Source organism: Porites lutea, chromosome 3, assembly GCF_958299795.1.
Source record: "Porites lutea chromosome 3, jaPorLute2.1, whole genome shotgun sequence".
Taxonomy (NCBI): Eukaryota; Metazoa; Cnidaria; class Anthozoa; order Scleractinia; family Poritidae; genus Porites; species Porites lutea.
Window position 1 is genome coordinate 11794289 of NC_133203.1, and position 27403 is coordinate 11821691.

Sequence of the window (27403 nt, forward strand, 5' to 3'; positions counted from 1 at the left end):
GTGAGATATCCTCTCAGTTTTAAAACCCAGATCAATAATTAAGGACATTGCTGCTAGTGTATTTGTAATTCTCGTAATTCCCATGGGTGCATTGGTGTCAGTATGTGAAGACATCCCTGGCGGCCTCTAATAGTGTATTTCTTTTTGATTTACTTGCAATTAAACTTAACTACGATATACCTTTTCTTTTGAGAAATTATACTGATGTCGTTAATTCAAAAGTTCCTGCAGCGCCGGCTTATCCTTGATAACTTCGATCCGCTTCGCCAATAGTAACGTACCTTGACCGTTTAGAGGGGGTTTTAATCATAAGACAAGCAGCTTGTGACCTGGCCACACAGAAAAAAGTTGGTCTATCTAGTAGAGCAATCAAAAGAAACTGATGTATTTCAAACCTTAATTCATACAACACCATGGAATAGCGCGCATCATGGCCGCCTTTGCTAGAAATTGCAAGTAATAAATATAAAACGTTTGTGATGGAGTGTAAAATAAAATATACAATTTACTTCATTACAGTCAGCAGTAATAAATAAATAACCATGTTGTGTGTTCTGACGCGAAGAGGGTGTGTGTGTTGTTACTTGATGGTTATAAATATTGCCACCTTATGACTGGTAATCTATTCTGTTAAAACATTATCTTAGATCGCTTACTGTGGAAAAACATAAACGTTCGGCTAAAATTTTTTTGCCTTATAAACAGGATTTTGTAGGTGTTTTTGTCCCATAAACTTCACCTTATTTACATCACAGTATTTTATGCCACTTAATTTACACTGAAAATAACATGCGCCATCTTAATGGGATACCCTGCCGTAACTTTTTGTACTTTGTTTCATTTTGTTTCTATTTGAAAAATAAAGACAACTGTTTTATCAGCCTTCCGCTCGACACGCTCAAGGTCACTTTCAAAAAAGAAAACGCTGGCAATTTGTTCTCAATAGTCAGAATTATTATTAGGTCGTTGGTAACTGGTTTTACTTAGGGTTTGTTCACTTAGATAAGGCTGACAGATTATTGTCAGGAGGTGGAGCACAACCTGCTGAACACCGAACATCAGTAGGACATTCTTAACCTAACGCGTGAATCTTTTGTTCATTTAAAAACACATGGCTACTTACTCAGTCTGTTAGGAGACAAAAAAATAAGCACCTCTTGTTCAGGGGTTAAGAACTATGTCAGGTGAGTTGTTCTGCTTCATATATCTTTAGTGTATCAGCAACGACACTCGTTTATAAGATATCAATATTATTGTGTATAAAATAATAATAGGTTAGAAGAGCTTTTTTAATCTCATCTAACAAAACCCACGTGTTGGTCGAAGGTCTTTACTGAGGCAGTTAGAAACGACTTGCATCTAGATAACTAGAATACAACGTAAGCTAGTGCGAAAGAAACAGTTATAGAAAAATATTTGCAAAATCGCTCTGCCAACAAGTGTGTACAATCTGAACAAGACAGTGTAATATTACTTCACATTCGTTCAGTTCCTAATGGAACAAATAAATCTGCTTCATGGTAAAAAAAACTTGAAATTGAAAGGTTTTAGTAATTCTCTTCTCCTCTCATCGAATTTATTCAGATTATTCTAAAATTTTCTAAAGCAATGCTACTAGACGTATGTTGCATATAGTTATTTTTTGTTCTAATAAATTGAACAATTTTAGAAATTTTCGTCTAAGGTCGGGATGTGTCATATTTTGGTTTACCCTTTCTCTCTGTTTTAATTACAAAGAGACACCCCGTGATAAGAGGAAGATTCTAGAGTCGCAAATAATTCAGTGCGACCTCCTTTCTTCAAATGCATTATCACTTGAATGAGTCAGAGGTAACGTTATCTGGTCCGGGGTGCACGGAGCACAGTAAAATCATGATAATTGCCTTGTTCGCTGGTTGCTTGGTTAGCATTAAGACGGTTTTAATTTCTGTTCCGAAATATTCGTTCAGAGTGATGTTACTTTTAATTTTGTTGGCTTCCATTTTTGGTCTCCAAACTACAAAATAAAATTTATGCTCTGGGTTGTAAGTATTTAATAAAATTAGCTCTCAAACACATTTTTTTCACTGTTACAATTATCGAACTCGGTAAGCATGCGTAATACAATAAAAATATGCAGTCCGCAAAATTAAAAGACTGTGACCGCACGTTACCGCTTTTAAATCACTGTGCTGGAAATTGACAAGTTAGATATCTGGCGCGATGAAAAGAAAAATGGTGATACCATTTCGGGGCTGCGAGCACCTGAGTCAGAATTACAAAAGTGCTTACAAAGGTATTTGAATTTAACGGTGACAATTTTTTTTGGAACCTGCAACATATATTGGGACTTAACAAATGATGCGAGTCTGCCCTGGATTCTTGTTAAAATGTGGGTAACCTTTTTCCGAACGCTGAACGGGTAAAAACCAAAGAGCTGACGTAATTTCGCTTGTGGACGGTTTTTTCTTTTTGCTGGAAAAATTTTGTGTATTAATGTCTACTAGGAAGGCAACTAAGATAGTGATTTCAGCTAGACTGCTGAATTTTTTTGAAGTTAGATAGAGGTTTCATTAAACCAGACAAACACGTCGTAGACTAAAGTATAGTGTTTATTTATAATTTTTCTTCTGAGCTGTTATCGATACTTTATCGCTTTTTAGGCTCAAGAATTAACTGTTTACAGATATGGACGGATTCTGTGAAGAGAACTGAACAAGAAAGAACTACAGAATGGAATAAGTTCAAACAAGTAGAGCTGGATGAAATTCTTTATGGATCCTCAATCAACAAACAAGGTTCAATTCAGAAATGTTTGGAGGGCACAAAGTTGCTAAAAGGTATATTAAACCCTGCTGATACTAGTTTTGTTAAAATCTTCAAAACGAAAGAGTTATAGCAAGTTTCTCGGGTCGCAGTTAAGGTTTTTTCTAGGTTTACTAAAGAAAACAATCCGGTAAACTTGACAGATAAACTATCAGATGAAGTACAATAAGTAAACAACAGTCTAACTATACTGAAGTCCAGAAGGACCAGCTGGGCCGGCTAACATGCATGATTATGTTATTATTGTGTATCAAGTGGGTGTTACCCTGAAAATTTGGAGCAATTTTTTTTAATGAACGAATGTCAAGAGAATTTTTTCATCTTTCTTACGTCTGTACAAGTCTTATTTGGTTATAATTTTTTAAGGCTTATCGTTGGAGATGTTTGATGTAACTGATTTTGTCAGTACTTCCTTGATAAACACTTTTTTCGGATCTTGGGCTTTAAAGAAAGCAAAAAACACTAATTACACACAGGCAATTAAAACTAAAAACTGAAATTCGGTCTTTTACAAGTTCAAAGGACCTAAACAGGTGCAAATGATTGACCATCAGCGCTTCTTTCTGTATCATTAAGCGTCTCTAAAAATTATTGGATTTCTTAGTCCTACAGGAGTGGATGAGAGACAGGAATAACATACTGTATAGATATAGCGTCAAAACAACTCAGAAAACATTTTGAAAGGTGGGAAAACATTATTGGTTGAAGGATACCGCACACTTCTATAACTTACGAGGGAATATTTCAGCTTCATATATGGTATAAAAAATAAACCCTTTTTTCACAGTCGGAATTTATTGATGTACACAAATGAAGACATACCCTTAAGCACCGGGCTGAATGATTTGTTAGATGGCGTATTGTGATTTTTGGGGGAACTTCTTATGACGGTCAATCATGTGTTGTTTTTAATTTTTATTATCCTTGACAGAAGCACTCAGTTAAAACATCGTTTTAAAAAGCATTTGATTTAATCCACAACCATATTCGCGAAGACCTATTAGGGAAGGCATACCCTAACAGTAGTCTTTGTTACTAGGAATTCAGTTATTTGTGATTTTGATCCTTGAATTCAGTACTGGTGTAGACTAAATTTAAGGTTTTTGATCAGTACACATGCAGCTTAGCTTGGGGACTTGTTTACGTCTTCAGTACATACCTTAGCGACAAGGCTCGACCAGTGACTCAGTATGAGTTAGCATTGACTCCTGTTCAGTGCTTTATTTCTTTTAGTACATGAAATGTATGAAATAATACTTCTTTCGACAACAGTTGCCACAAATTGTTCAGGTGATTTAGAGGCAAATAAACATAAGAATATGTTTAATACAATGACTGATATGAACTTTATCCGAGGACTTATTCACAAGTAATCACACTTTTAGGTTACTTTTAACCTTGTTAAAGTCTTAAAGCCAATTAACATATCTTTTATTGATATGTCGTCCATCTAATGATTCTTTTCTTAACTAAATTTGACGGCATTCCTGTGGCTATTTCGATTAACCTGAAGTCAGTAAAGTTTTCTTTTCTACCTATATATTGCTACTTATTATTTGTCGCCGGATTCTTTTTTTCAGTAATGTTCTAGGCTTTTTATTTCAATGTTTCGTTTTAACTCAAATAACAAAGCGCTAAATACCTTAACATTTCAGTCCTGAACTCAACCCATTCTTAAATTAGGGATTGAAATAATATTGCATACATTTATAATGAATCCCGTGACAGTTCGAAAAAGCCGATACAATTTAAACTCAAGTTTATTGGTGAACTTTGTTTGTCATTGAAAAAAAAATTAGCCTGTTTAAGTCCCAGTTCAACATCTTCTCGAAGTTTTATTTGAAATGTTCCTCGGTTAAAAATAAAATTGGGGGCAAAATCGTAAGATAACTTCCTTTCTAATGACTATCCTGGTTTTATCTGATTTAACTGAATAGTTTTAGGACACTGGTTCATTCGAATTTGTGACGGGTATCAACACACGAGAATAAGATTGGCCGTAAACATAGTGATTAATACAAATGTGTCTTGCAAGAAACAGGAGGACACTAATAAAACAGAAATGTGTATAATACAAGGTAGCAACTCATCATTCAATTTAATTAAAGTATCGAATAAATTTGCCATTATATTAGCATCGACATTGACTTTAATTTGGATTGTATATTTTATACGCGCGCTAATTCCTCTAGATCTTATTCGAAAGACAAAACAATTCTAAAAGGTTTAACCATAAGCCCAAAATGTCAATTATGTTGATTTGTGTCGATTATGATCTAGGCATTTTAACTCCGCAATATATGGCTTAGTTCCAAACTTTAACATGATATAATTACTTTTTGTAGAAAATGTAAAATTGGAAAAGTTGCAGGTGCATGGGAACGAATATTATATATTGGCCATGAAAACTCCGGTTCCTTTTTAAAAACAAGATTCATTTTATAGGCGTAGTCTGGCGTTTGTAATGGCGTTCTTATATCCAACTGAGCGCACTTCGCTTAACTTATCAACAGATCCAGTTTCTGCAGGCATTTTAAAGAATCCTTCATACTCCGGGTTCAGTCTTCAAACAGATGCGTCTCCCGCACCCATGTGCTTGCCGCAAGGTGTTCGGCTTGTGAACAAGGGACACCAAGTTGCTGTGGTATGTTCTCGTTCTTTTATCGCCAAGGGAACACGTTTTGGACCTTACCAAGGGAGAGTTGTTCGGCCTTCCCAAGTAAAAGAAGGCCAAAATAATGAATTCCTGTGGGAGGTGAGACTAGTTAAGGAGGCAATTTGTCTTGCTGAAATGATTAATTCTTAGAGATTCTCTAGAGATAGAGAAACAACCTCTAACATTTGTTAATATTGAAGTTTTGGTTTTTGTGCCAGTAATCGGGCACGAAATCCTTGTAAACCAGTAGGAAAGTTTCTTGTCACGTTTTCCTATTCCGAAACGATTTCACGGATTGATATTCTTTAAGGCTGTTTATTACTTGTAATCGGAATACACGTACTTAATTTAAAAGGATAAAAAAATTATACGTTTAGCAATGCTATGTTTAGTAACTATATTTGCGTTTCCTCTTGGGTTATTTCGTGCTAAGGTAAAATTTGGATCAAGTAGGAAAACCTTTGGGCCAAATTGGCCGCAACATACTATTACTTCAATTTTTTTACTGCATTTAATATATCTGGAGTTAACACTAGCCAATTGATGCCAAAATAAAGTGTGAGAGACATGAAACAAACAGAACACTTTATATTGGGAAAACCTGAAATATAGTAAAAACAGGAGACAAAAGAAGCTAAAACTGTGTTTGCTCTCCATTTTCATTAATACAGATTTTTAAAGAAGATGGATGCCTGGCTTATTATATTGATGGCCAAAGAGAGGCACAGAACTGGATGAAACTTGTTAAGTGTGCACGAAACAGTGAAGAGCAAAACCTTGTTTTGGTTCAAGATGGCGACCAGCTGTTTTACGAGTCATGTCGCGATATTTTACATGGAGAAGAACTGTTGGTTTGGTATGGGAACAACTATCACATGTTTATGGGAATTCCAACAGGAATAAAGACTTTCCCAAAAAAGGAAATAAACAACGAAGCTCTGCAAGGTGAGGGGGAGTTGTTTTTAGTTTGAACTCCAGTAATAATTATGTAAAAAGGCGAACTAAGTACGGTTAAAAAAATTTAAAGGACCCATGACGGAATAGTCGAATATGACATTATTGACTTTCTCAAAAACACTGACCGCGCCGTACCTCCAAAATATAATCAGTTTTCTTTATATATTGATACGTGTGATAAACTTATATATTGGGTGCAAAAGGGAGAGGAAGTCTATGCTAATTGAAGAGTATTTCGGATATCTCACGATCTTCAGTTTTCTTTATATATTGATACGTGTGATAAACTTATATATTGGGTGCAAAATGGAGAGGAAGTCTATGCTAATTGAAGAGTATTTCGGATATCTCACGATCTTGAATACTTTCAGACGTAAAATAGAAGCGGGAATTTTTGAAGATTTAATACGTAGTTTTAATGTTCTCCATCTTCTTTGGTCGCTATTATCTCTCTATTCGCTCTAGAATGAGATAAAGGGAATGAGGATCCAAGTGAATAAGCGAGCGTGCCGTGTGCCTTAGGGATTCGTCCATGAAATTTAATCCTTTGCGTGTGTTTCGCAGATTAATTTTCCTTTTTTGCAATTGAGTTTGAACTTTGCCAACTTTCTGCACAGAACTTCTAGATGCGCACAAAACCCGGCACGTGGTATTAAATTTAATTGCAGTTAGTTTCATTGATAGTAAATTAATCACGTATGTTTACATTCCACCATAGGTCTGTTTGGAAGTTTTTCCTGTGAGCGGTGCGGTAAGGTATTTGCCTACAAATATTACCGTGACCGTCACCTTAAATACACGCGCTGTGTTGATCAAGGAGACCGAAAATTCCCCTGCAGCATGTGTGACCGATCATTTGACAAGCGTGATCGTCTTCGCATTCACGTTTTGCATGTACATGAGAAGCATCGTCCTCATCAATGTACAGTGTGCGGCAAACGTTTCTCACAGTCATCCAGCCTCAACAAACATATGAGAGTTCATAGTGGTGAGAGACCTTACAAGTGTCCACACTGTATCAAGGCTTTCACGGCTTCTTCTATTCTGCGCACACACATCCGTCAGCATAGCGGTGAGAAACCCTTCAAGTGTAGGCACTGCGGACGAGCCTTTGCCTCACACGCGGCTCATGACAGTCACGTGCGTCGAACTCACACTAAAGAGAAACCTTGCGTGTGTGAGTATTGTGGAAAAGCATTCGCGCAGTCTTACGAACTTAAGTTCCACATTAACATGCACACTGGAGCCAAGCCCTACACCTGCGAAAAATGTGGCAGAGCGTTTTCAAGTCCATCGTCACGTGATCGTCATCGTGCCAATTTTGACTGCATTACGAGAAAAAATCGTGCACCTAAGGTTATGCGAAAGACATTAATAAACATCTGAATGTCAATCCTTATCATTAGAGCACAAGACAAAAGAAAAAAAAATTTACTTCATTATTGACTTAATTAGTTTCTCGGTTAACTACAAAAAGGTTTTTGTTCCACAATGTCAGAAAAGTTTAGAAAGTCAGTTAGCGGATTAGATCGATGTAAGCAGGGTTGTTAGGTGAGGTTGTCTTTACTGAACTTCTTAAGTGGGAGAGATTACGGATGTGCATACAGATAAGTTAATTTTTGAATATGGAAACGGGAGAGTTAATCTGAAACTCAACATGAGAGGGCTCAGTACTGCCTTAAAGGATGTTCTTTAACAAATCTTCTAACCGCCCGCATTTATTTTGCAGTGTAAGACTTAGAACTTACAGCTTTTTATATCGAGAAAAAGCTAACCAAAGGTATCAGAGTTTTCTAGACAGCAAATGCAAATGCAAATGCTAGTCTTCAATCTCCTGTCATTTGTTCGTTAAAAGCGTTACGTTTGTTTGGTCCTTTGCCATTGCCTTCTTGGTCTTCTACTTACTGCAATAAATAATTAATCAGAATAAAAAACACATGTATTTAATGTAAACAGTTTGTATAATAATGATATCAATAGTAAAAAACAACAACAATCAAATGGAATATGGTCTTTCGTGTGAGCGAAGTCCTGAATGTAGAATGTTGTCAACAACCTGTGCGGCAGTCATCGTCAAAGTGTAAGTCACTCTGTTTCGGGGGCAGAAGCGGAATCATTTGAATCTTGATATTCATGATTCCTGTCATTTTTACCTAAATGATTCATGATTCCAAGAATTTTCTTCCAGGAGGATGATGAAGACAAGGCTAGCGGCTCAACATCACTAGATTGCGAGCAGTCTTTTTTTTCTTTGCAAAGTTACTACACGCGAAACCCAAGCCTACGAGCGGCGAAACTATACGGATTTTAAGAGAAAAGGCGGACTGCCAGCAGTCTCCAACATTACAGCCGATTATCACGATCACCTAGCTAGACTGAGACAAAGTTTTTATCACACCTAGCATTATCTTACCATTATCTTACGCTGGGTAGTGATCGGGCGGTTTGAATTTTCGAAGACCGAAGACCGAAGACCGGCGCTTTTCCAACTGAGCTAACCGGGTCGATTTTATAAAATACTAAGAAAAAGGAATACTTAACCCCTTTACACAACTGAAATAATTTCCCGTCAGAAAACCACTGACATTTATCCAATGCAATTTCAAATGCTAGTTAAATGCGGTTTGACTTCGCCTCACCGAGCCACTGGAGAAATATTTGTCAACGCCTCATTGCAAGGTCATTTTGATTTTTACGATCCGTCTTTTCTTTCGAAAGGCGTAAATAAGCTAACAGCACAAGCCATTGCAGAACCTGTTTACGAGAAATACTTTTGTTAATGATAGATGAAATAAATCATATATGAACTGCGGAGATGAAATGGAAATGAAGAAAAAATTGTTGCAGTGAACGCAATTTATGCAATTGCGTAAAGAAGCCTGAAAAAAATTCAGGACTTCGCGATTACCGGTGCGATGCTCTACCAACTGAGCTATGAAGCCACTGACGTTGGGAGCAGGTAATCCGAACAGATGAAAAATTTTTAGGGGATAAAAAAATACATATATCTACTGTTTAAATAATAAAATACGTTTAACAATGCTATATTTAAGTGGTTTTGAACTTTATTCTCGTTGGTTGCTCTTGATACCATTAAGGCCTTTTATGTTTGTTTGTCGAGGTCACAACTGAGGTCTAAGATTAGCTTGGTGAGAACCTCTCGAACAGTGAAGAGCAATAAAGGATCAATAATTAATGTCTTGGCGCAAAAATGTCAATAAAGTATTAAAAGGCCATACTGTGAGCAAACTTAACAAACATGACTTATAATTCATCTGTCAATGTAAACGACTTTGAAGGACAGTGATTGGTCCATCTGTGAATGACAAGCATAACGTCATTTTTGTCACTATGTCGCCTATAATTACAAAGGAGCGACCTCATTTTACACGCCCAAGGTAACTAACCACATTGCGCTAACAAGATGTTGTCGAGAGGAGGCTCTTTTAAAATTTTTCACCACGCAAATTCTTCAAGCTGTGAACAAAACAAATCGTTTTCAGACGAAAACGATAGACGTATTTTAGATCTTCAGAGGAGAGTGAAGAAAACCGTGTCTCATCTTCAAGTGACAGTTCGACAAATTTGAGGCGGAGAGTTGCTTTTCTGTGCAGCCTCGGTTCCCTCTCGTACCTCGAGCTGTACGTCCTCGGTACACCATCACGTTGATAATGTGCAACCAAGCGGCTTTATAAACTGCCAGGCCCTAAGGTTCATCCCCTCTACCTACAACTGGAGCTATGGGACTCTTCCTTTTTCCTTTCAAGGACCAAGGACTGATTTCTGTTAGGTAAGTAGAAAGAAAACGGATATGGCTTCGCGAAGCAATTTAACATCTTCGTATTCATCCAATTGCAACCTTCACCTAAGTTACTGCTTATAAACGAGAATTTGACATCAGTATTGGTTAACAAACTGCTATAATGGGAAACCGAGTCGTGGGATTACTGAGAAGCAGTTTAAGAGCTACAATACTAGTTGGTTCAGATTCAAGGAAGCTTTTGTTGTTCGCACTTTCATTACCACGCACCATTTCATCCTTTAACAAAAGTACTAGTGGACAGACCAAAATACATTTTTAGTTGTCAAAATCTCAGTGACAATCTTTAAATATTGTTAAATAAGTCCGGAGTTAGAACTTACTTTAAACATAGTTATTAGAGGAGACTGGTTATGAAAAGCGGCAAACATCAATGATAAAAACAACAGTGCTGCAGTTTATGTTGGAAGCACCCTGAAAGTGCACAATCCTTTGTTTTCTGTTGGCAAATTGTTACGGAATAAATTAATGCAACGTTTTTATTGGTCAGTACAATCAAAATGATAGGAATTCTTTTGAACGTTGTGCACTTTCAGGTCCACAAAAACCTATAACAAAGGAGTCTGACGGGTTTCATAACCATTCCACTCAATTAACTATGCTTTAAAGCGCTGAATGAAATCAGTTTTCAATGGTGTTATCCTCGGAAAACTTGCAAGATTATTGATGAATGGTACTTGATGCAATATTGAGAAATATCCAAACAAAACTTCCATCCGAGAAAATCAATACAAACATGATAAGATGGTTTTGATTCAGTTGTGCCGAGTGAATTTAGATGATATTTGTTCTGTTAGTTCGATGTTTTTCCTTCTATTAGCGTCTCGTCGTTGTTTGAACTTTAGAATGTTTTCTGACAGAGACCCTTTCCTGCTGAACATCGTACAGTTTTTTGTCCTCTTCCCTGTTTTTTGTCATGTTACCGACGACTTTCACTGAGATATCACCCTTAGGAAAATAGTGTTAAAATAGATATGAAAAGACCAACTCGAGTACCCGGCAAGTGGTACAAATTGATGGAATCTTTCTTGATGATAACTTTCTAGGTCTTATGTACTAAGCCGCCGTGAATCACTTTCTTTCAATAATTGTCTTCAAATGCATACCTAAACACTCGCAATTCAGTGGTTTATTCCTAAAAAAAATAAGAATAGCTTTATTTGCCCCATTTAGAGTTCGCAATCTATTCACATCTCTTTGTGTTGCTCTTGTCCGAAACATCGAGGATGATATAATATCTTACAGGACCTGTATGTCAACTTCTTCTTGTTTAAAGGATGAATACTGAGGGGAACTCAATGCATTAATGTCATGTCTTTGTAGTAAGTTATTTCATAAATAGTTTTTCAAACACTGGAGGTTGTTTGGTTTGAAATTTACTTAAACTACTCTAACATTCCTATTGAACTGAGAACGAAACTATGCCAGTTGATGTTCTGAGCTTCGCTTAAAGTTGTTTATAATCAGGTATGTGAGGGCTTCCACCCAATAAAATGTAATTATTTACTTATTCCGTTTGTTTTTCTTTAAAGATCTTTCCAAGGAAGAAAAGACGTCCAATGCGCAAGAGGAAGCATCGTCCTCTGTTTTCGCTACATCAAACCCAAACCATGGAAAAGGAATTCGCCAAACAGCGCCACGTAACAGAGGACAGGCGAGCTCGTCTGGCTTCAGAGGTGAACTTAACAAAAACGCAAGTGGAAATTTGGTTCCAGAATCGACGAACAAAGTGGAAAAAGGCAATAAAAGATGAAGCGAATGCCACAACTCAGGCGCACCTTAAGAGAAATGAAACACGTTTCTCTTGTAACGCAAGGAAATGTTCCTTTTAACCAAAACATTCGATTTGATTCCCTTGTTAATCCGTTCGTAGTTTTGCCGGCACAATATTGTAATGTACCGCTGTTTTCGACTATCAACTTTGAAGGTTCGTATATTGCATAATTTTATCCCTCTCGTATTGTGTGTATTGCTGAAGGTAGCATATCACTTAGTACATTTTCTTTTAGTAGTGGAAAGTCGAAAAATTGTTTATGCTATGTCTTGCAATATAAATCACTGAGTTTAGTCAGAAATGATTAAGTTTGCTGTGTATCTCCGTTAAAATTTTATATCTTATCCAAATACTAAAGAAGCTATGGAATGAAGAAATATTTTCTTCAAACAACTCAAACAGTAATTTTTTGTTGTCTATTGCAATTGCAAAAATAACTATCATAAGAAATTTCTTGACTGGAGAGCCGCTAGCATCATTATTGGCGCTTCGTTAAATTGTTTTAGGACGAAGAAATGTTTAGTTATCCATATTCTCTTGACAATTTATTGGAAAACCATCGTGATAGGGTTTACCTATCCAATAAGACATTTTCACACCTATTTCACACATGGGCACCCCATTCATCTCATGATAAGCCTCTGTTTAATCAAATATGTCTTTTTTAAGGAACTGTACCCAGATTACAGATTACAGATTTTTTAAACGTAAATAAAGTATTAGAGAAAACCGTTGAGTAAGTGACGAGTACTTGGACAATCCGCTATAAAGAGAGATTAGAATTGCCCAGTTCAGTTATTTAATATAATTCTTAACAGGTGTTGCTGTGCCGAACCGGTGCCTTAATGTACACATCATCAAATTTCTTGGAAAATATAGCAGAAAAATAAAACGGCTATCTTTTTTAAATTTCTCGTTGATGTGTTTCTTTTCCAAGGATTCTCTGGATAGAGTTACCTTCATCTGAAATACTATTTTCTAGACTGACACTTTCAAAAACTTTCAAAACAAAACAAAACCATTAAAGTGGTAAACATATAGTGGTATAGTTTATAGTGACTTCTTTACTTACCTATTAACTCGAACCAGCGCTAACATGTTTCTACACTTGTTTATCAGTTTATGGAAAGACCGAAATTTCGCGCAGATTTTCCAGCCTACATTTATTTAACTATTGGAACGAAGCCAGTAGTTAAACCAATGATAAACATGTTTACGTAGATATCGTTATTGTCTAACCGTCTCTATTTACTTGAATAGTTTTTTTTCACATCAAAAGAAAACTTCGTCATGCCGACGTGCAGTGTGGCGACAGAGAACCAAATGCTAAAATGAAAAGAAGAAAAAATACCTTACTTTCATGTTAAACCAGTTAAAATAGAGTGTTGTAAAGTGTTGTATCTGTTTGCCCAAGAACGAGTGACAAGATGACTACACATTATAAATACAATTTTTAGGAGGGTTTAAATTCTTTTTTTTTCCCTTTTTATAACTTTTCACTTTCAAGTTCCTTCTATTTTCATCACGTCATACATAGAAAGGCCTTGTGGTCAGGCCACCATAGGCCGCCGCCTAAGACGCTGGCTTTTTTCGTAATGCAGTTTGTAATCAACTAGCAGCGAAATAAAACATCATTGACAAAGTCAATACGCCAATATTCACAAGACCTCATTTATTCGTGAATTAAGCCGGAACTGTGCTACAGTTGTGTACCTTTTATTCGAAAGGCCATCGAAGTTGACAGACCACCTGGTTTTAAAAATTCTTCTTACAGTTTGATAATACGTCTCCTTGTTCTTTTCTTTCGTTGTTTTGAAAAAAAAATTACTTACAAACCAATTTTTTTTCTCCGTGTCGTCTAAAAGGATTAAAAGAAGTTTTGTAATCCAAGAAAAGGATGTGGAAGCTCATATTTGAATGGGCAATTTTCTTAGAATGCTTCTTAGAAGCAGCTACGCCAGATTTCTAGCCAAACATTAAGCTTCTTAACTCAGTAACAATTTATGAGAAGGTCCCATCTTTTACTGAAGAAACTGTATCCGTTAGGGAGTAAAAATCTTATGAAGGTTTGTGAAATTGTTGTGGAATCTATTGGTGAAACATTTGTGAAACTTAACAAAAAATTTTACCAAACGAGAAGGCGAAATGACAAATCCTTTAGTTTGAGACACTAAGCCCCAAGGAAAGAGGGGAAGGGAATTAAAACAGTATATTCTGCATCAGATTAAAAAGATGCTAAAAGGCTTAATTAGTATCAGACAAATTATGTCCGATTGATACCCTTCTTAAGTATTCCGATCGAGTGTCGGTTTTTACTTATCAGGACTTCCATCTTGAAATCGCAAAAATTCCAGAATTTCCGACATATATAAATCACATTTCAGTCACTTTTATTTAACAACGTCAACAACAACAACAAGAGGAAAAAAAATGAAAATGATGAGAAATTTCACTCCGGTAAATAGCTACACCACATTGCTCAAAGTTTTAAAGTAGGTGTCCACATACACCAGAAAAGATGAGCTCGCATTACGGTGGGGAAGACAAACAAATGCAATTGAAAAGGGAGCTAATAAAGAAAAATCTTTCTTTTTTAGCCCCCGTTGAAGGTTTATGTTGGAAACGGAAATATCGGGCAAATATACTTCACCATTTTATTTTGTTTTCTTTCTTAATTTTTTCTGTCAGTCTTCCTGTCGTAAGGATCAGTTTACTGTTTTAATTTTAAATTCTCTGTGGCATTAAAGGAAGGGTAGTCTTTTGAAGGGAGAACGTAAATTATTCATGTATAATGAGTTATATGGGATTTTTGAGCCTGGTTCTGGAAGGAGGAGGGGGGGGGGGGGGGGGGAAGGGTGTCCTGATCCCGCATTCCCGCTCCTTCTTCACGAAAATCCCGCAACCTACTATTTTTGCACCCCTTTCTCGAATTCCTCTTTTCTTTCCAAAACAGTAAAATAAAACTGACACACTCTATAGTTTGGTTTGAAAAGCTGAAAAGGGACTGCACTTAACACACGCCTGGTCGATAAGCATTTGCTGCCGTCAAACGTATGATTTCCCGAATTCCCAACATACAGGCCAAAAAAAAACAACAACCCGCATCCCGTGCTTACATTTTGGGGAATTACACTTCCCGGGTAGCTGTACAATCCCGGATCCCAAAAAAATACCTTTCAAGACCCTGTTGAATAACTAAGATCTTTAACCGTTGAGCAAGTATAAGAAACCAAGTACATGAGGCAGTGATGAAGAGATCGACGTTTGAATCAATAAAGTTCCACATGTCTAAGATCTTAAACGTCGAACTTCTCGAACCTAATGCATAAATTACTAGAACTTATTTTTCCTTATAAGCATTGAACATCGTGAAAATGGATTAAGTGTGACTAATAAATTTCGACGTCTGAATCAACCGTCGAACTTGTATCATTTGGGTCGACCTAAAAAGGTATTAATTAAGTTCGGTACATAAAAAGATCGACTGGCGTTTGAACTGGGGCTAAGATTCATCCAGTAGTTCTCCCACATTCTCCTCTGCTGGGTACAAAGGGGGATGGGGGGAAGACCTTTATTCATTACATCAAAAGAGCCTAATCAGAAGCTTTAAAAGCAACTGCTATTAACTAGAGCCCTGATTTTACCCGAATCACCAAACAGTTCTACTAAGTCTACGCAGTCAGGGTTTAACAATTAAAGGGTATCAATTGAATCTTAATGAAAAGAAAGAAAATAAAACATCGGTATCGAAAACAAATTAAATTGATTGTAATAAATGGACCGGAGTGAGTGAAATTCAGGAGTGAGTGAAATTCAGTACTTCAACGGGGTAATGAGCGAAGAATTAAAGGCGCTTTCATTGAAATGGTAAAACTTAACAACAAAGCTAGGAATTTTTTTTTCTACCCTGTGGACAGGCTCTCAGAGTGAAGCTAAAACGTCTGTGAGCGTTGTTTCGTTTAAATAAATCTTTCAACCTTTTTGCGTTTTTCTAGCTTAAAATCGTTTGAAATATACCGACAACAAACCCTAATCCAATCTGATGACCAATCACTGTTTATAACAACAACCGGTACCGTGTATCTCTCCTCCCAGGCTTCTGGAAGGTCTTAGAGAAAATAAATTTTTCCTCCGCGAAAAACGCTTACTCCGTGATCAGTAATCAATATGCCCCCGTCAGAAAGAGCCATTCTCGTCGATGTATGGATAGTACAAGTCGTGGTCATGTCAGATGCCATCATGGAGGGGCGGGAAGCCGAATACCAAGTTCGTACAAAAACAGGTTCGACAAACGTGTTCTATGAAATCATGCCTCTTGCTTTTTCAGAAGTCAGTTGATCAAGGTTCATCTTGAGTTTAGTTTTTGGTAAAAGTGCGGTGTCATTTTGCTTTGAGGTGATGTAACAGTAAAAAGGTAAAAAAAAAAGAACAAACTGGCTAAAAAAAACAAAAACAAACAAACAAACAAACAAAACCAGCATTTAACACACGGGAACGTTTAACAGTCATTTGTAGCTTCGACTGGTAGGCAAGGACTGATAAATACGTTACAAGAGTAGTCATTTTTTTTCCGCTTTTCCAATTGCTCGAGCAGAAAGCAAAGTCAAACCTGGCTGTGAAAACTGTAAACAGGTAATTTAACCCTAGATTTCCCAGAATAAGCTACTAGCCGCGATTTAAAACTGGAACGTAAATTTGGAGTTTATTGCACATAGAAGGGTTTGGCAAGCGCGCGGAAATAGAAATGGCAGGAACTGACTAACTGGACCCAGTTGCTCGAAGCATGGTTAGCGTTGACCATGCAGCGTTTAATACTTGACAACGTATTGGTTTTGATACTGCTTAACCAATGGTTAAAGCTAACCATGCTTTGAGCAACTCTGAGCCCTGGATGCCGGGGGCTATGGACGCGCACGCTGAACCCTTCGAGATTAAAATTGTCACTTGTCCTCACGTTTAGCGCGGTAGAACTGACTGAGAGGTTTTCTGTCGTTTATATATGTAAAAAAAGGTAAGCGTGCCTTTGACGTGAAAAAATACCCAAAACGGTTATATAACTTCCATCTATGATATCAAAAAATGATAGAATTTCAAACGTTTAATTTCAGCCATAATAAGCAAATTTGCAAAAAATTTTAACTAAATAATATGTTTCAAACTGGAAGCTCTAATATCGAAAACAAGCGGGTTGCAATAAGCAAAAGCGTTATTGACTACCAAAACAGACTGATACAGTTACAGCCGAGTGAAATGAACAGTTCCCTGCCACCTGATTTTCATGTGACCGTTTTACAAATTTGATCAGTGTGACAGGCTTTTCCTCCAAGCTCCACTCTTGCGCAGGACATCTAAGTGCCGTGTGCTGATTAAAGCACAGGTAGCCAAGCTTGAAATACAGTAACACTCTGGTAACTCGAACTCTGAAGGGAAACGAAAAACAGTTCGAGTAGCGGTGAATTCGACTTATCGAGGTAAATTTCAGTGAAATTTTGATCAGTTTTTGATTAGTTAATACGTAAATCCCCCGTGTGCTGTAAAATGGCGACAAGGATAAAGAAATCAAAAGCCATGGCCAATGATGACTACTCATAACATTCTGTTAGGTATCGCGAACAGTTTTCCTATTGTCAGGCCAAACTGTGCAGACCTGAGAATTTGCTGGGGCTACTCAGTCGCCACCAACAAGTTTTCATTTTTAAAGGAATACCCAGTGACAACTATAGAACAGCTACAGGCTAATTTGTCTGAAGGGAAGGAATTTACCAAAATTGACCTCCCGCATTCATATCATTAACAGGTGCTTACGTCAGAGAGCCGACCGTGGTTACAAACGCATGACTTATGAAGTCAGTAGCGCTGTTTCTAACATTCAACGCACCATTGAAAACGTCCTTTAAGACATACCGGACTGGCGAATCCGCATGAAGACATTTAGGTATCGGGAGAATAGAGAAACTGATGAAATCCTTCTGGACAACCTCTGTAACGTATTATGGCGATTTGATACCAGGAATTTGTGCTTACAGATCGTGATTTGGAGATGAAGTTGAATACCCTCAGTGGCTGATCCTTACCATTTCTTCTGGTGGATGTTCACCTCCTTTTGAGAAGGTGCAGGCCATAAAGGATGCATCATCCGCCTCTCAAAAGTGTTCTTCAGAATGTTACCCTCAAAAGGACAGTTGTCTTTGTTTCAAATAAACGAAAACCCTTAAGAAAAATTTGTCGGTGGGCTGTGCATATTCTTGCCTCTGATCTTAACGTTCTCTTGTAACCAGACCAAGCAACGCGGCTATCCTCAAGCAGTGGAGCCGTGTCCGTTTAATATCGAAGCGTATGATATCCTAAAATATGGGTCATTCTCTGGTGACTGCAATCTATTCTATGGTCATTTAAAGAAGTGGTGTGAAGGGAGGGGGATGGGGGATCTTATCTGAAGCGGGTGATTATAAAATATTTTTGACCTAAACCCGATGGGCGGTAATTAGGAGGTGGCGCTCATTTGAGCATTTTCGGTAACTTTTACTTTTGAAAATCTGATTATGGGAGTTTAAAAAATATATTTTTCTTTAACTGATCTATGTCATACTAGCCAGGGGACTATTTTCTTACTGTTTTTGAGTTTAAGCTTGAAGGAAAACTCTTCTTCTGAGAGATTTTTTTTTTCTCAGTTCCAGTTTGCGCGAGACTGTCCATGCACCTTCGCGGGCTCCATGATCATCGTTTTCACCTTTTCCCATCTCCTCTTCTCCTCGTTTCTCGGACGTCCAATCAGAGTCCTCTTCCTGGGGATCATTGAACGTAAGCAGATATATCCCTGCTTACTCTAGCTTCAGACACCCGTAAATGTATTGAGGAGGCTAAATTTGTGGTTGGCTTGGCAATTAAAATAAAACAGCGCTAGACTCTGAATTATGTTCTAGCATTGATGTAAACCGTGCAGTGCTTTACAAAAGAGAAACAACACGCTAACAAACGTTAAAAGAGAGTGACTGAAATCACGTGAGAAGCTGATTGTTAAAGGTGATGCGTCTACGACGCCGCTGTTATGGAAAAGTGGAAGCTTGGACAGGATCTTGCTATATCTAACGGAGCAGTTAATACAAAAACCAGTAAAAGAGGTAGAAATGGAAAATGTGTTAATTCATAATAAAACACTGGGCTAGGCCGTTGATTTCAATGTGCTTTCTATTTTTTCATTGAATACTTTAGTCCCATATACAGACGGAGAGAAACTTTGTCTTTGGATAGAATGTTGGAAATGGAAACAATAAAGGGACTTGTGTGAAACCTAATAGAGAACGCTTTTTTGTTTTCAGTTTGTTAGTCATCTTAACCCATTTTTATTGTAAGCTGAATCCATTTAGTGGTGAGCTTTCTAATTGCAATTCAGAGTCAGAGAGGATTGTTTTCAATACATGTAGTGCATAGAATGACTCATCCACAGACTTTTCAAGACACAGACCCATTAGATCTATGGTTTCCGACTAAATTATTTACGGTATGTTGTCGCCTTAGTTGGTGCCGATTATTACCTACCATATATATCTGAAAGGGGAAATAAAAAAAAGTAAATGAAAATCTTACAAGTTCGGTTTTGTAGGTAATAGGAAGCGCAAGGTCTGATCTCGGGTTTGAGCTTGTGGTTATATTCAAAGACATTCTATTTCATTCCTTCACTACAGGGCTTAGCGATAAAGAGAGGCCACTGAAGCTAGACGATAGCATGCTTGCTCTCTAAACCTTAAATCATATTTTAAAGGGGGTGGGAGTTGTCAACGGGTAAGTTCTTTTTTTTTCAGTTAGGCCCAGGTCAAGCGGCGTACTTCACACGAGCCGAACTCAATTCAAATTATGTGGGTTAATTGACTGCTGAATAGATTTCGGCTTGTATGAAGTTGGCTAGCACTAGCACGCCTATTGACCCGGGCCCTTATGGTGTTTTAATTTAATTCTCCTTTTACGACAACGCTATCGGTGGCTATAAAGGGAGCCTAAAGTAACTGACAGAATAAGATTGATAACTGACATCGCAATTCCTTACAATTAATTTTAATCAAATTACATGTTTTGCAAGGGTAAAATATAGACTGGACTATCGGAGCCTATTTAGCTTGACGGGTACCTTTCTATCTTAATAGTACAAAGTAATTTATAATGATTTTGCCGTTAATGGCTGGTTGTAATTGTAACAGTTCCACAATGCAGACTTGACTTAGCTACATTATTTTCCGTATATAAGTAACCCTATTGTCTGAGGGCATAGCCGGCTCTCGAAAGCCTGTACACTCAGTGAGGGAGCATAACAAAAATACCATTTTTCATCGGGTGGGTGGCGATTGGCGCATTTGAGAATGACAAACACATGCGACGCCAACAAGGACCCTCACAGAAGAGCCACCTCATTTTACACGCCCAAGGTTAACACTCACATTGGACTAACAAGATGTCGTCGACAGGATGGACGTTTCCAGTCTTTCGTCACGTTACTCCTTTAAGATCTGAACCAAATAAATTGTTTTCAATAAGAAATATTTTAGATCTTTCAGAAGAGGGCCAAGAAGGATGTGTTCCATCTTCAAGTAAAATCTCTCAGGGCTGCAATTGTTGCTTCCTGCAGTCTGGGTTCTCGATTCAAGTTCCTGGCGTTCTACCGGCTCCTCCTCTGCACCCAGATCATTTGAATAATATGCCTTTTAGTGGCTTTATGAACTGGCAATATTTTGGATTCACTCCTTCTGTTTATAAGTGGGGCTATGGAACTCCTCTTGTGAAGGAAAAAGCATTTCTACATGGTGAGTAAAATGCTGCCGTGCAAGTCTAGTTATCCATTGAAAAATGAAGGTATGAAAACACTGATCTATCCGTAATCGTATCATACTTTACCCTTCTCTTTAAAACTAGCCAGGTTTAACTGATTTACATGAGCTTAACTCGGATTGATTTATGGAACTTCTAAATGAAGATCCAAAGGGTGATTATTAGCGATAGTCTTCAGCCGTCGGTTTAAAGCATAAACTGAGCCGGAAAATATCACGATGTTACTGTCGATAAAAATATCACTTGTGGAAGTTGGAACAACAGGAAATTGAATAATTTCTGCTAACACTAATCAGTTACTCTGATACCTTAAACACGTATCAACTTGAATTTTCACAGGCTTGGTCTGTTTGAGTGAAGTATTTTTGTTTTTGATATAAGCTTGCCGCGCACAGGATACAGGTCTTTTTAGTAGATTGACATCGATGGATGCTCTTCGTTGCGTTTTAATTTCTTCGTAGCTCTCTTTGCTTTGTCATAAATATGATGAAAAATACATGTGTCTCTAAAGTGTCTGGGAAAACTGAACTAATTTCTCTGGAAAAAGGGTGTCATACACATAAATTGATCATGAATTCTAGCTTCGGTCTAGCTTGTAGATAACTTGCCTTGGCTTAAGCTTTTTCTCACTAGTAACCTTTGTTTTTTTTTATTTTGCTATTCATGCATTACAGTAAAACCCCGCGTATAAGAACCTGGGTTTTAAAGAACCTGTTAGGCTAAAATTTTCATTTTAAGCCCCCTCCACATAAGAACCTATTAAGGCTAAATCTTATCAGTGGAACTGGTTATGAATGTACCGTATTTGTCCAAAGATTTCAGTTCTTGGTATCAACTTTGAAAAGACAGAGAACTGACTATGACTTTGTTTGTTATGTTTTGTTAAGGACATACCTGCTCTGTACTGCCTTTAGGCATTACTGTTCGGTATAAATGATTCATATTGTATTATGAGATGATGTTTATAATATATTTAAATGAAATTCATGTGAAAATATAAGAACCTATTTTAAGAACCTTGGTAGTTTAAATTTGCTTTAAGTACCACTTATATAAGAACCTGTCAAGGCTAAATAAAAAAAATGCAGAATTTTAAGAATCTTGGTAGTTTAAATTTGCTTTAAGTACCACTTATATAAGAACCTGTCAAGGCTAAATAAAAAAAATGCAGGTTCTTATACGCGGAGTTTTACTGTATATTCTCTACAGTCTACCATGTATAATCGCAACGAATTACTGATTTCCTTGAAGGTTACATTAATTCTTAGTTTACATGATGAGAAGTCACAGTTTACATCTTTACCTGAACTATACATGTAAGTCAATTTTTCTGCTAGTTTTGAAATTACAGAATTGGTATGGGACAAGTTTCTATTTGCGCCACACTTTTGATGTTTATTTCTTGCCTTAAAAGTCGCTTCAACTCAGCATACTCCCTTGTATGTGATCAACTGAAAACCTCCTAAAACACTTGCTACTTATAAGTATCCCTTTAACATTGCTAATTTTTCTAAAAGAGCCTCCTTCAATTCACAGTTTATTGTTATCAAAATCTCCTGATCATTCCATAACATGATTTCTACCTTTAGGAGCTTCCCGAAAGAAGAATAAGCGTTCCTTGCGTAAGAAGAAGCAGCGTCCCTTGTTTTCGCCATACCAAATCCAAATCATGGAAACGGAATTCTCGAAACAGCGCTACATAACGGAAGAAAAGCGAGCTCATCTTGCTCTGAAAGTAAACTTGACGGAAACTCAAGTGACCACTTGGTTCCAGAATAGACGAACAAAGTGGAAAAAGGATAAACGAAATGAAGGGAAGAGTTCTCCGGATGGAAAGTTCACGACATACTTGGGGACAAAGTTTGACAAATTCCTCCTACCACAGAATTTGCCTCGATTCTCTCGTTGAACATTTTGGATTCTTACCAGAATATTTAGCGGCACCAATGTTTTTAAGTTTTGCCAGTTACGTTTCCTTTAACACAAACAAGGTTGCGATAATAATACAGCAGTACCTTAAAGTACTTCACTGGACCAGTTCATTGGGCGTATCTCAGTAGCCCAAATTAAAGAGGTCAAGGTCTGGATTTGTCCATTTGTTTTCCGTTTTTTCTTTTCTGGTAAAAGCTAGGAGAGGGTATTTCAAGTTTCTTGTGCCAGAAATCCCGTTCATACAACTGCTACATGTATCATATATCAAACCAAATTATCCAAAGTTCATCCTTATCTAGCGCCTGTTCTTTCTTGAATGAGATATACTGTAAGCAACACCCAGTTCCTCTAGTACTAATACGATTTGCTACCAGGTTCTAGCTAGGTTCTGATACGGGTCTATCCAAAAAATCATTTTTCGAGGAAACTGTGCTCCCAGAAAGGTGTGAAAACAGCTGTTAAATGGGTGTCAAATACTTCGACAGTGGACATCGCCGGGACAAAGGAAGATCAGCACTGCATACAGGCGAAAATTGAACATAATGATATTATGGTAATTGTTTATATGCATACTATGTATAAACATTTTTTTAAAAAAATTAAAGTTAATACCTTTCAGTTATCCAGACACCCAGAAGTGCGCTAGAAAAAAAGCAAGACGCAGCCAATATCGCATTATAACACGGTTCTCAAATAAACCTGAAAAATCCTTGAACAAAATGAAAGCTAAAGTTTGCAAAACTTTGGAAATTAAGAGCCTTCTTTATTGTTGTGATCGACCTCCGTTCTTTTGTACGCGCAATTCTAAATGCTGGGTGAGAATCAATTACATGTTACATGAAGTAATTTTCGCAATCCCAACTTAGTCACTTTATGTTTATGCATCTACCTTATAAATCCTTTTAACTTGGTCATTCTGAAATGAACTGGCACTAATGTGCAGTAAATCTATCTATTTTTAAATCCAAACATACCTGAATTTTCTGACCCACAAAATCCTGAAAATGTGGAACTCATTCTAGTCACTCTTGTAAAAATGCAACCCCATAATAGTCAATCCAGTCGTGAAAATGCGACCCTATCCAGGGGCACATTCCCATTAGCCTACCTCTAGGAAGTACCCCCCGGGGTTTTTGGTGTCAGGAATTTTAAGTTTCCAGCTTTCTTGCAATTAGTGTTTGAAGCCACGCCAGCGGGAAAACATGATTGCATTCACTTCCGGCATTTTCCGACTTGTTCAGTTTATTTAAAACCATGTTAACTACAACGTAAAGTGAGCCGTTGTGTAACCTTGATGTCACCTGAACTAAAAAAAAAAAAATGACAGTACAATGAATCAAGGTCTGTTTTTAGAGAATGCCAACTCAAGCTGAGAAAATGGCAAAATACACAGTGCTGCAAAACGCTGACTCTTTAATCGATACACAATCTTGAGGCTCTTGTTGCGGCATAAGTTGATGAAAATAACGCAGCCAAAGATGGTTACCAGATAGGTCTGAAGGGAACAGGTTACAATCTATTTAATTAAGATAGAGGTCATCAACAAAAATTATGGTAATGTAATTAATCGTCCACAAAACAACACAAAACATGTTCGTTTTCACTCGATACTTACTATTAGAGAAAAAAAAAACATTTTTACGATGATGTCTTCCCTTCAAGCACTAAGACGTTTATTCCACATTTTCGCAATGAATGTTCCTTTTTCATGACAGCTCGTGTCTTATTTGTTACGATTGATTCAATCTTGTCCAAAGGTTATCTCTTAATAAAGTGCATACCTTTGCTCACTTTATCTTCTCCTTCTCAGATTGTTATACTCTGCTTTCGTTCTGGCTGTGTTAGTAACTTAGACTACACCTATCATCAAGACTAGAAACTGAGTTGTAATTTCTCAGTCTCTGACTACCATACGTATGGTAGCATTGCTAGCCACTATAAAAGTCTAATTTACTAAACACTGACTTTTTTGTTGCACGATAACCTTAAATCAAATCATAACAAGGTATCAGGATTTCTCATTTAGAAGGGAGACAAAATTGAAAGAAAGGGCGTGGGCTGACTAAATCGCGATAACTTGTAACAGTTTTACACAAAGACCAATACTACTCCAGAATCCGTGAAATGATTTTTTTTTCATCCCTGAAAGAATCTCACCTTTTTTACCTCTAAATTGAATGCTGTCTTCAACACAGTATAGCATCATACTCTAAACGATAAAGGAATAGGTTAAAATATTAGTTTTCAGCCCTGAACCCCCTACCCCCTATTCCCCTCGACCCCTAAGTGAGACTTCATTTTTCATATCATGTCATACCAGTGATTTAATCCGGAAAAGTGCTACCTATCAAATGTTGACAGACCACCCGGCTAGTATACTGTCCAATTTATAGCCTTTTGTCACATTATTCTTACCTGTTTATAATCTAGTTTATCAAGTAATTTAATTTGAATGTTTCCATTGAAATGCAAAGATAGCCTGCAAAACTCCTACAATCCTAATTTATATATGGGCAACTCAATTCAATATTTTCAAATGATTATTTTTTTGGTACACAAGAGAAAAAAGGAAACGGATGATTGTCTATTATAGTTGCCTCGTGTCGGCGGGTCAAACCGAAAATATCTCAGAAACAAGAAACTGAAGTAACTAAAGAAAGGTATAAAAGCGAGAAAAATTAGTGTTAACTTGACATAAAAAAACTTTTATTAACTTGCAGTTACTGCTCTTCTTTCTCTTTCTTTCTTTTTTTTTTAGGCATCACTGCAATAGTCAAACTGCTCAAACGCTCTGTCGTTCCAATGTCTACTGTCCACGGTCCACACCAACCTCGTTTCCAGGTCCTCCCTCTTTCTCCCTTGAGAAACATTAAGAGAGAAGACCAATACTACTCCAGAATCCGTGAAATGATTTTTTTTCATCCCTGAAAGAATCTCACCTTTTTTACCTCTAAATTGAATGCTGTCTTCAACACAGTATAGCATCATACTCTAAACGATAAAGGAATAGGTTAAAATATTAGCTTTCAGCCCTGAACCCCCTACCCCCTATTCCCCTCGACCCCTAAGTGAGGCTAAAATCATAATTTATTCAATACGGGAGGCACCCCTTGTCCCTATTGCGAGTCCCTCGGTTATTTAACCACTTTAAATCCATTGCACCAGTGATACAAATAATCTAATGCTAGAATTCAGGTATTTCAGACAACTGTAACTCATGTTTTTAATTGAGCCGTGTGCACAATAACATATATTGACCTTGGATGATCTCTCGCTTATTAGCTGAAATACTTAACGGCATGAAATTAAAATTTACTGCTTTAATTTTATCCAGTCCAATATGTGATGCTTTGAAAATCCCCGTCCCCCCTTGAGGGGTGAAGAGGGGTGAGGATGTCGAAGGACTTTTGTCGCCACATGATAAAAATTTTTAGCATTTTACTTCCAGAAGTGGTCAAAGTCACTTTTTAAAAAATATTCACCTTGTAAAATGCTACAATTGTACTTCTTGAAATTACTCCTGAAAAGAAATTTTTCCAACTGGTAACAGCACAGCATTTCGTGGCGTGCAATCATTGCTACCCTTCCAGGCAGTTTTGCGGTCAGTACCTTTAGAACCTGGGGGAGGGGGTACTCAACAAATGTTTATGCGGGGAGGCTCCGTCCTGAGGCCCAACCCCTTACCCTTTAAGGTGATTCCCTGGTTTTGCACTGCGCATCTCTTACTGCGCATAACAAGATAGCCGCCGTAAAACAGAGCATGTGAAATAACATTATTAAAATGAAGTTGACTGAAGAGAAACGCTATTAGAATTTTTGCTTACGGTTGTCTCTTGCCGAGGTGAGACTCAATGTGTTGGGAATGTGCATAACGTAGGCAGTACGCGTGTTGCTGAGTTCGACTTCCTCACGGAGAACCTCGATAGTGGATGTTTAACTTGTGCTTACTCACTTTGATTTTTATTTAAACGCTTTCTTTATCACATTGTATCCTAAATGTGATATCTCGATGTAAATTCTGTAAAAACAGATTTTTTAATACTTTCTTCCCCCTTTCACATACATTCTATTTTGAAACTCGCCCCAGTCCTCTCTCAAAACTCGGAGAAAATGCATTTGATGCGCACTTTCTGCAGCTCTACCGCAAAAACGAGTACGGTGACCCCCATTTTTATTTCATGATTTTAATAAGGACAGTGCTTCCTTTCGATGAGAAAAAAATTGGCACAAATCTATGTTCAGTTTTTTGGCAATTTTACTAAATTGTGCGGATTGAGCTATCACGGGTCGAATAGCGCGTGTCCAATTCAATTCTACTTTAGAGCGTAAAATAAAAACAGGAGCATTAAAAGGTATTTTTCTGGTATGTAAGTGGATAAACAATACAATAAAGTCAAATTCTGTGCGATACCACATGCATCATCGAAAAAATGTCTCGTTTTTGTCTAGTTTTGGGCTGCGCGCGGTTTTTGACAAAGGGTCCAAAATAGCCGTATTTTTCAGCATTGTGACGTCAAAACGTGCACGGTGACCCCCATTTTTTATTACTTTTTTATCATCTTCTCGAATTGTTACATCAGTGTACCAAGTTTCATCTACAATCTATGTTAGGTTCTTTCACTAGGGAATCACCTTAATA

At 37.3% G+C, this 27403-nt stretch overlaps 2 protein-coding genes across 2 annotated transcripts; both read left to right on the forward strand.

The window, feature by feature from the left end:
* The first annotated feature begins 1049 nt into the window (after window positions 1-1049).
* LOC140929380 (PR domain zinc finger protein 14-like) lies at window positions 1050-8228 on the forward strand. Its single transcript, XM_073379181.1, has 5 exons — window positions 1050-1184; window positions 2643-2819; window positions 5319-5560; window positions 6133-6406; window positions 7137-8228. The coding sequence occupies exons 1-5, from the start codon at window positions 1178-1180 to the stop codon at window positions 7802-7804; spliced, it is 1368 nt and encodes a 455-aa protein (XP_073235282.1). The 5' UTR covers window positions 1050-1177; the 3' UTR covers window positions 7805-8228.
* A 12230-nt stretch (window positions 8229-20458) lies between these two features.
* LOC140931559 (homeobox protein ceh-19-like) lies at window positions 20459-22741 on the forward strand. The gene is made up of 2 exons (XM_073381363.1): window positions 20459-20807; window positions 22422-22741. Exons 1-2 carry the CDS (start codon window positions 20459-20461, stop codon window positions 22739-22741), a joined length of 669 nt encoding a protein of 222 aa, XP_073237464.1.
* The last annotated feature ends 4662 nt before the right edge of the window (window positions 22742-27403 follow it).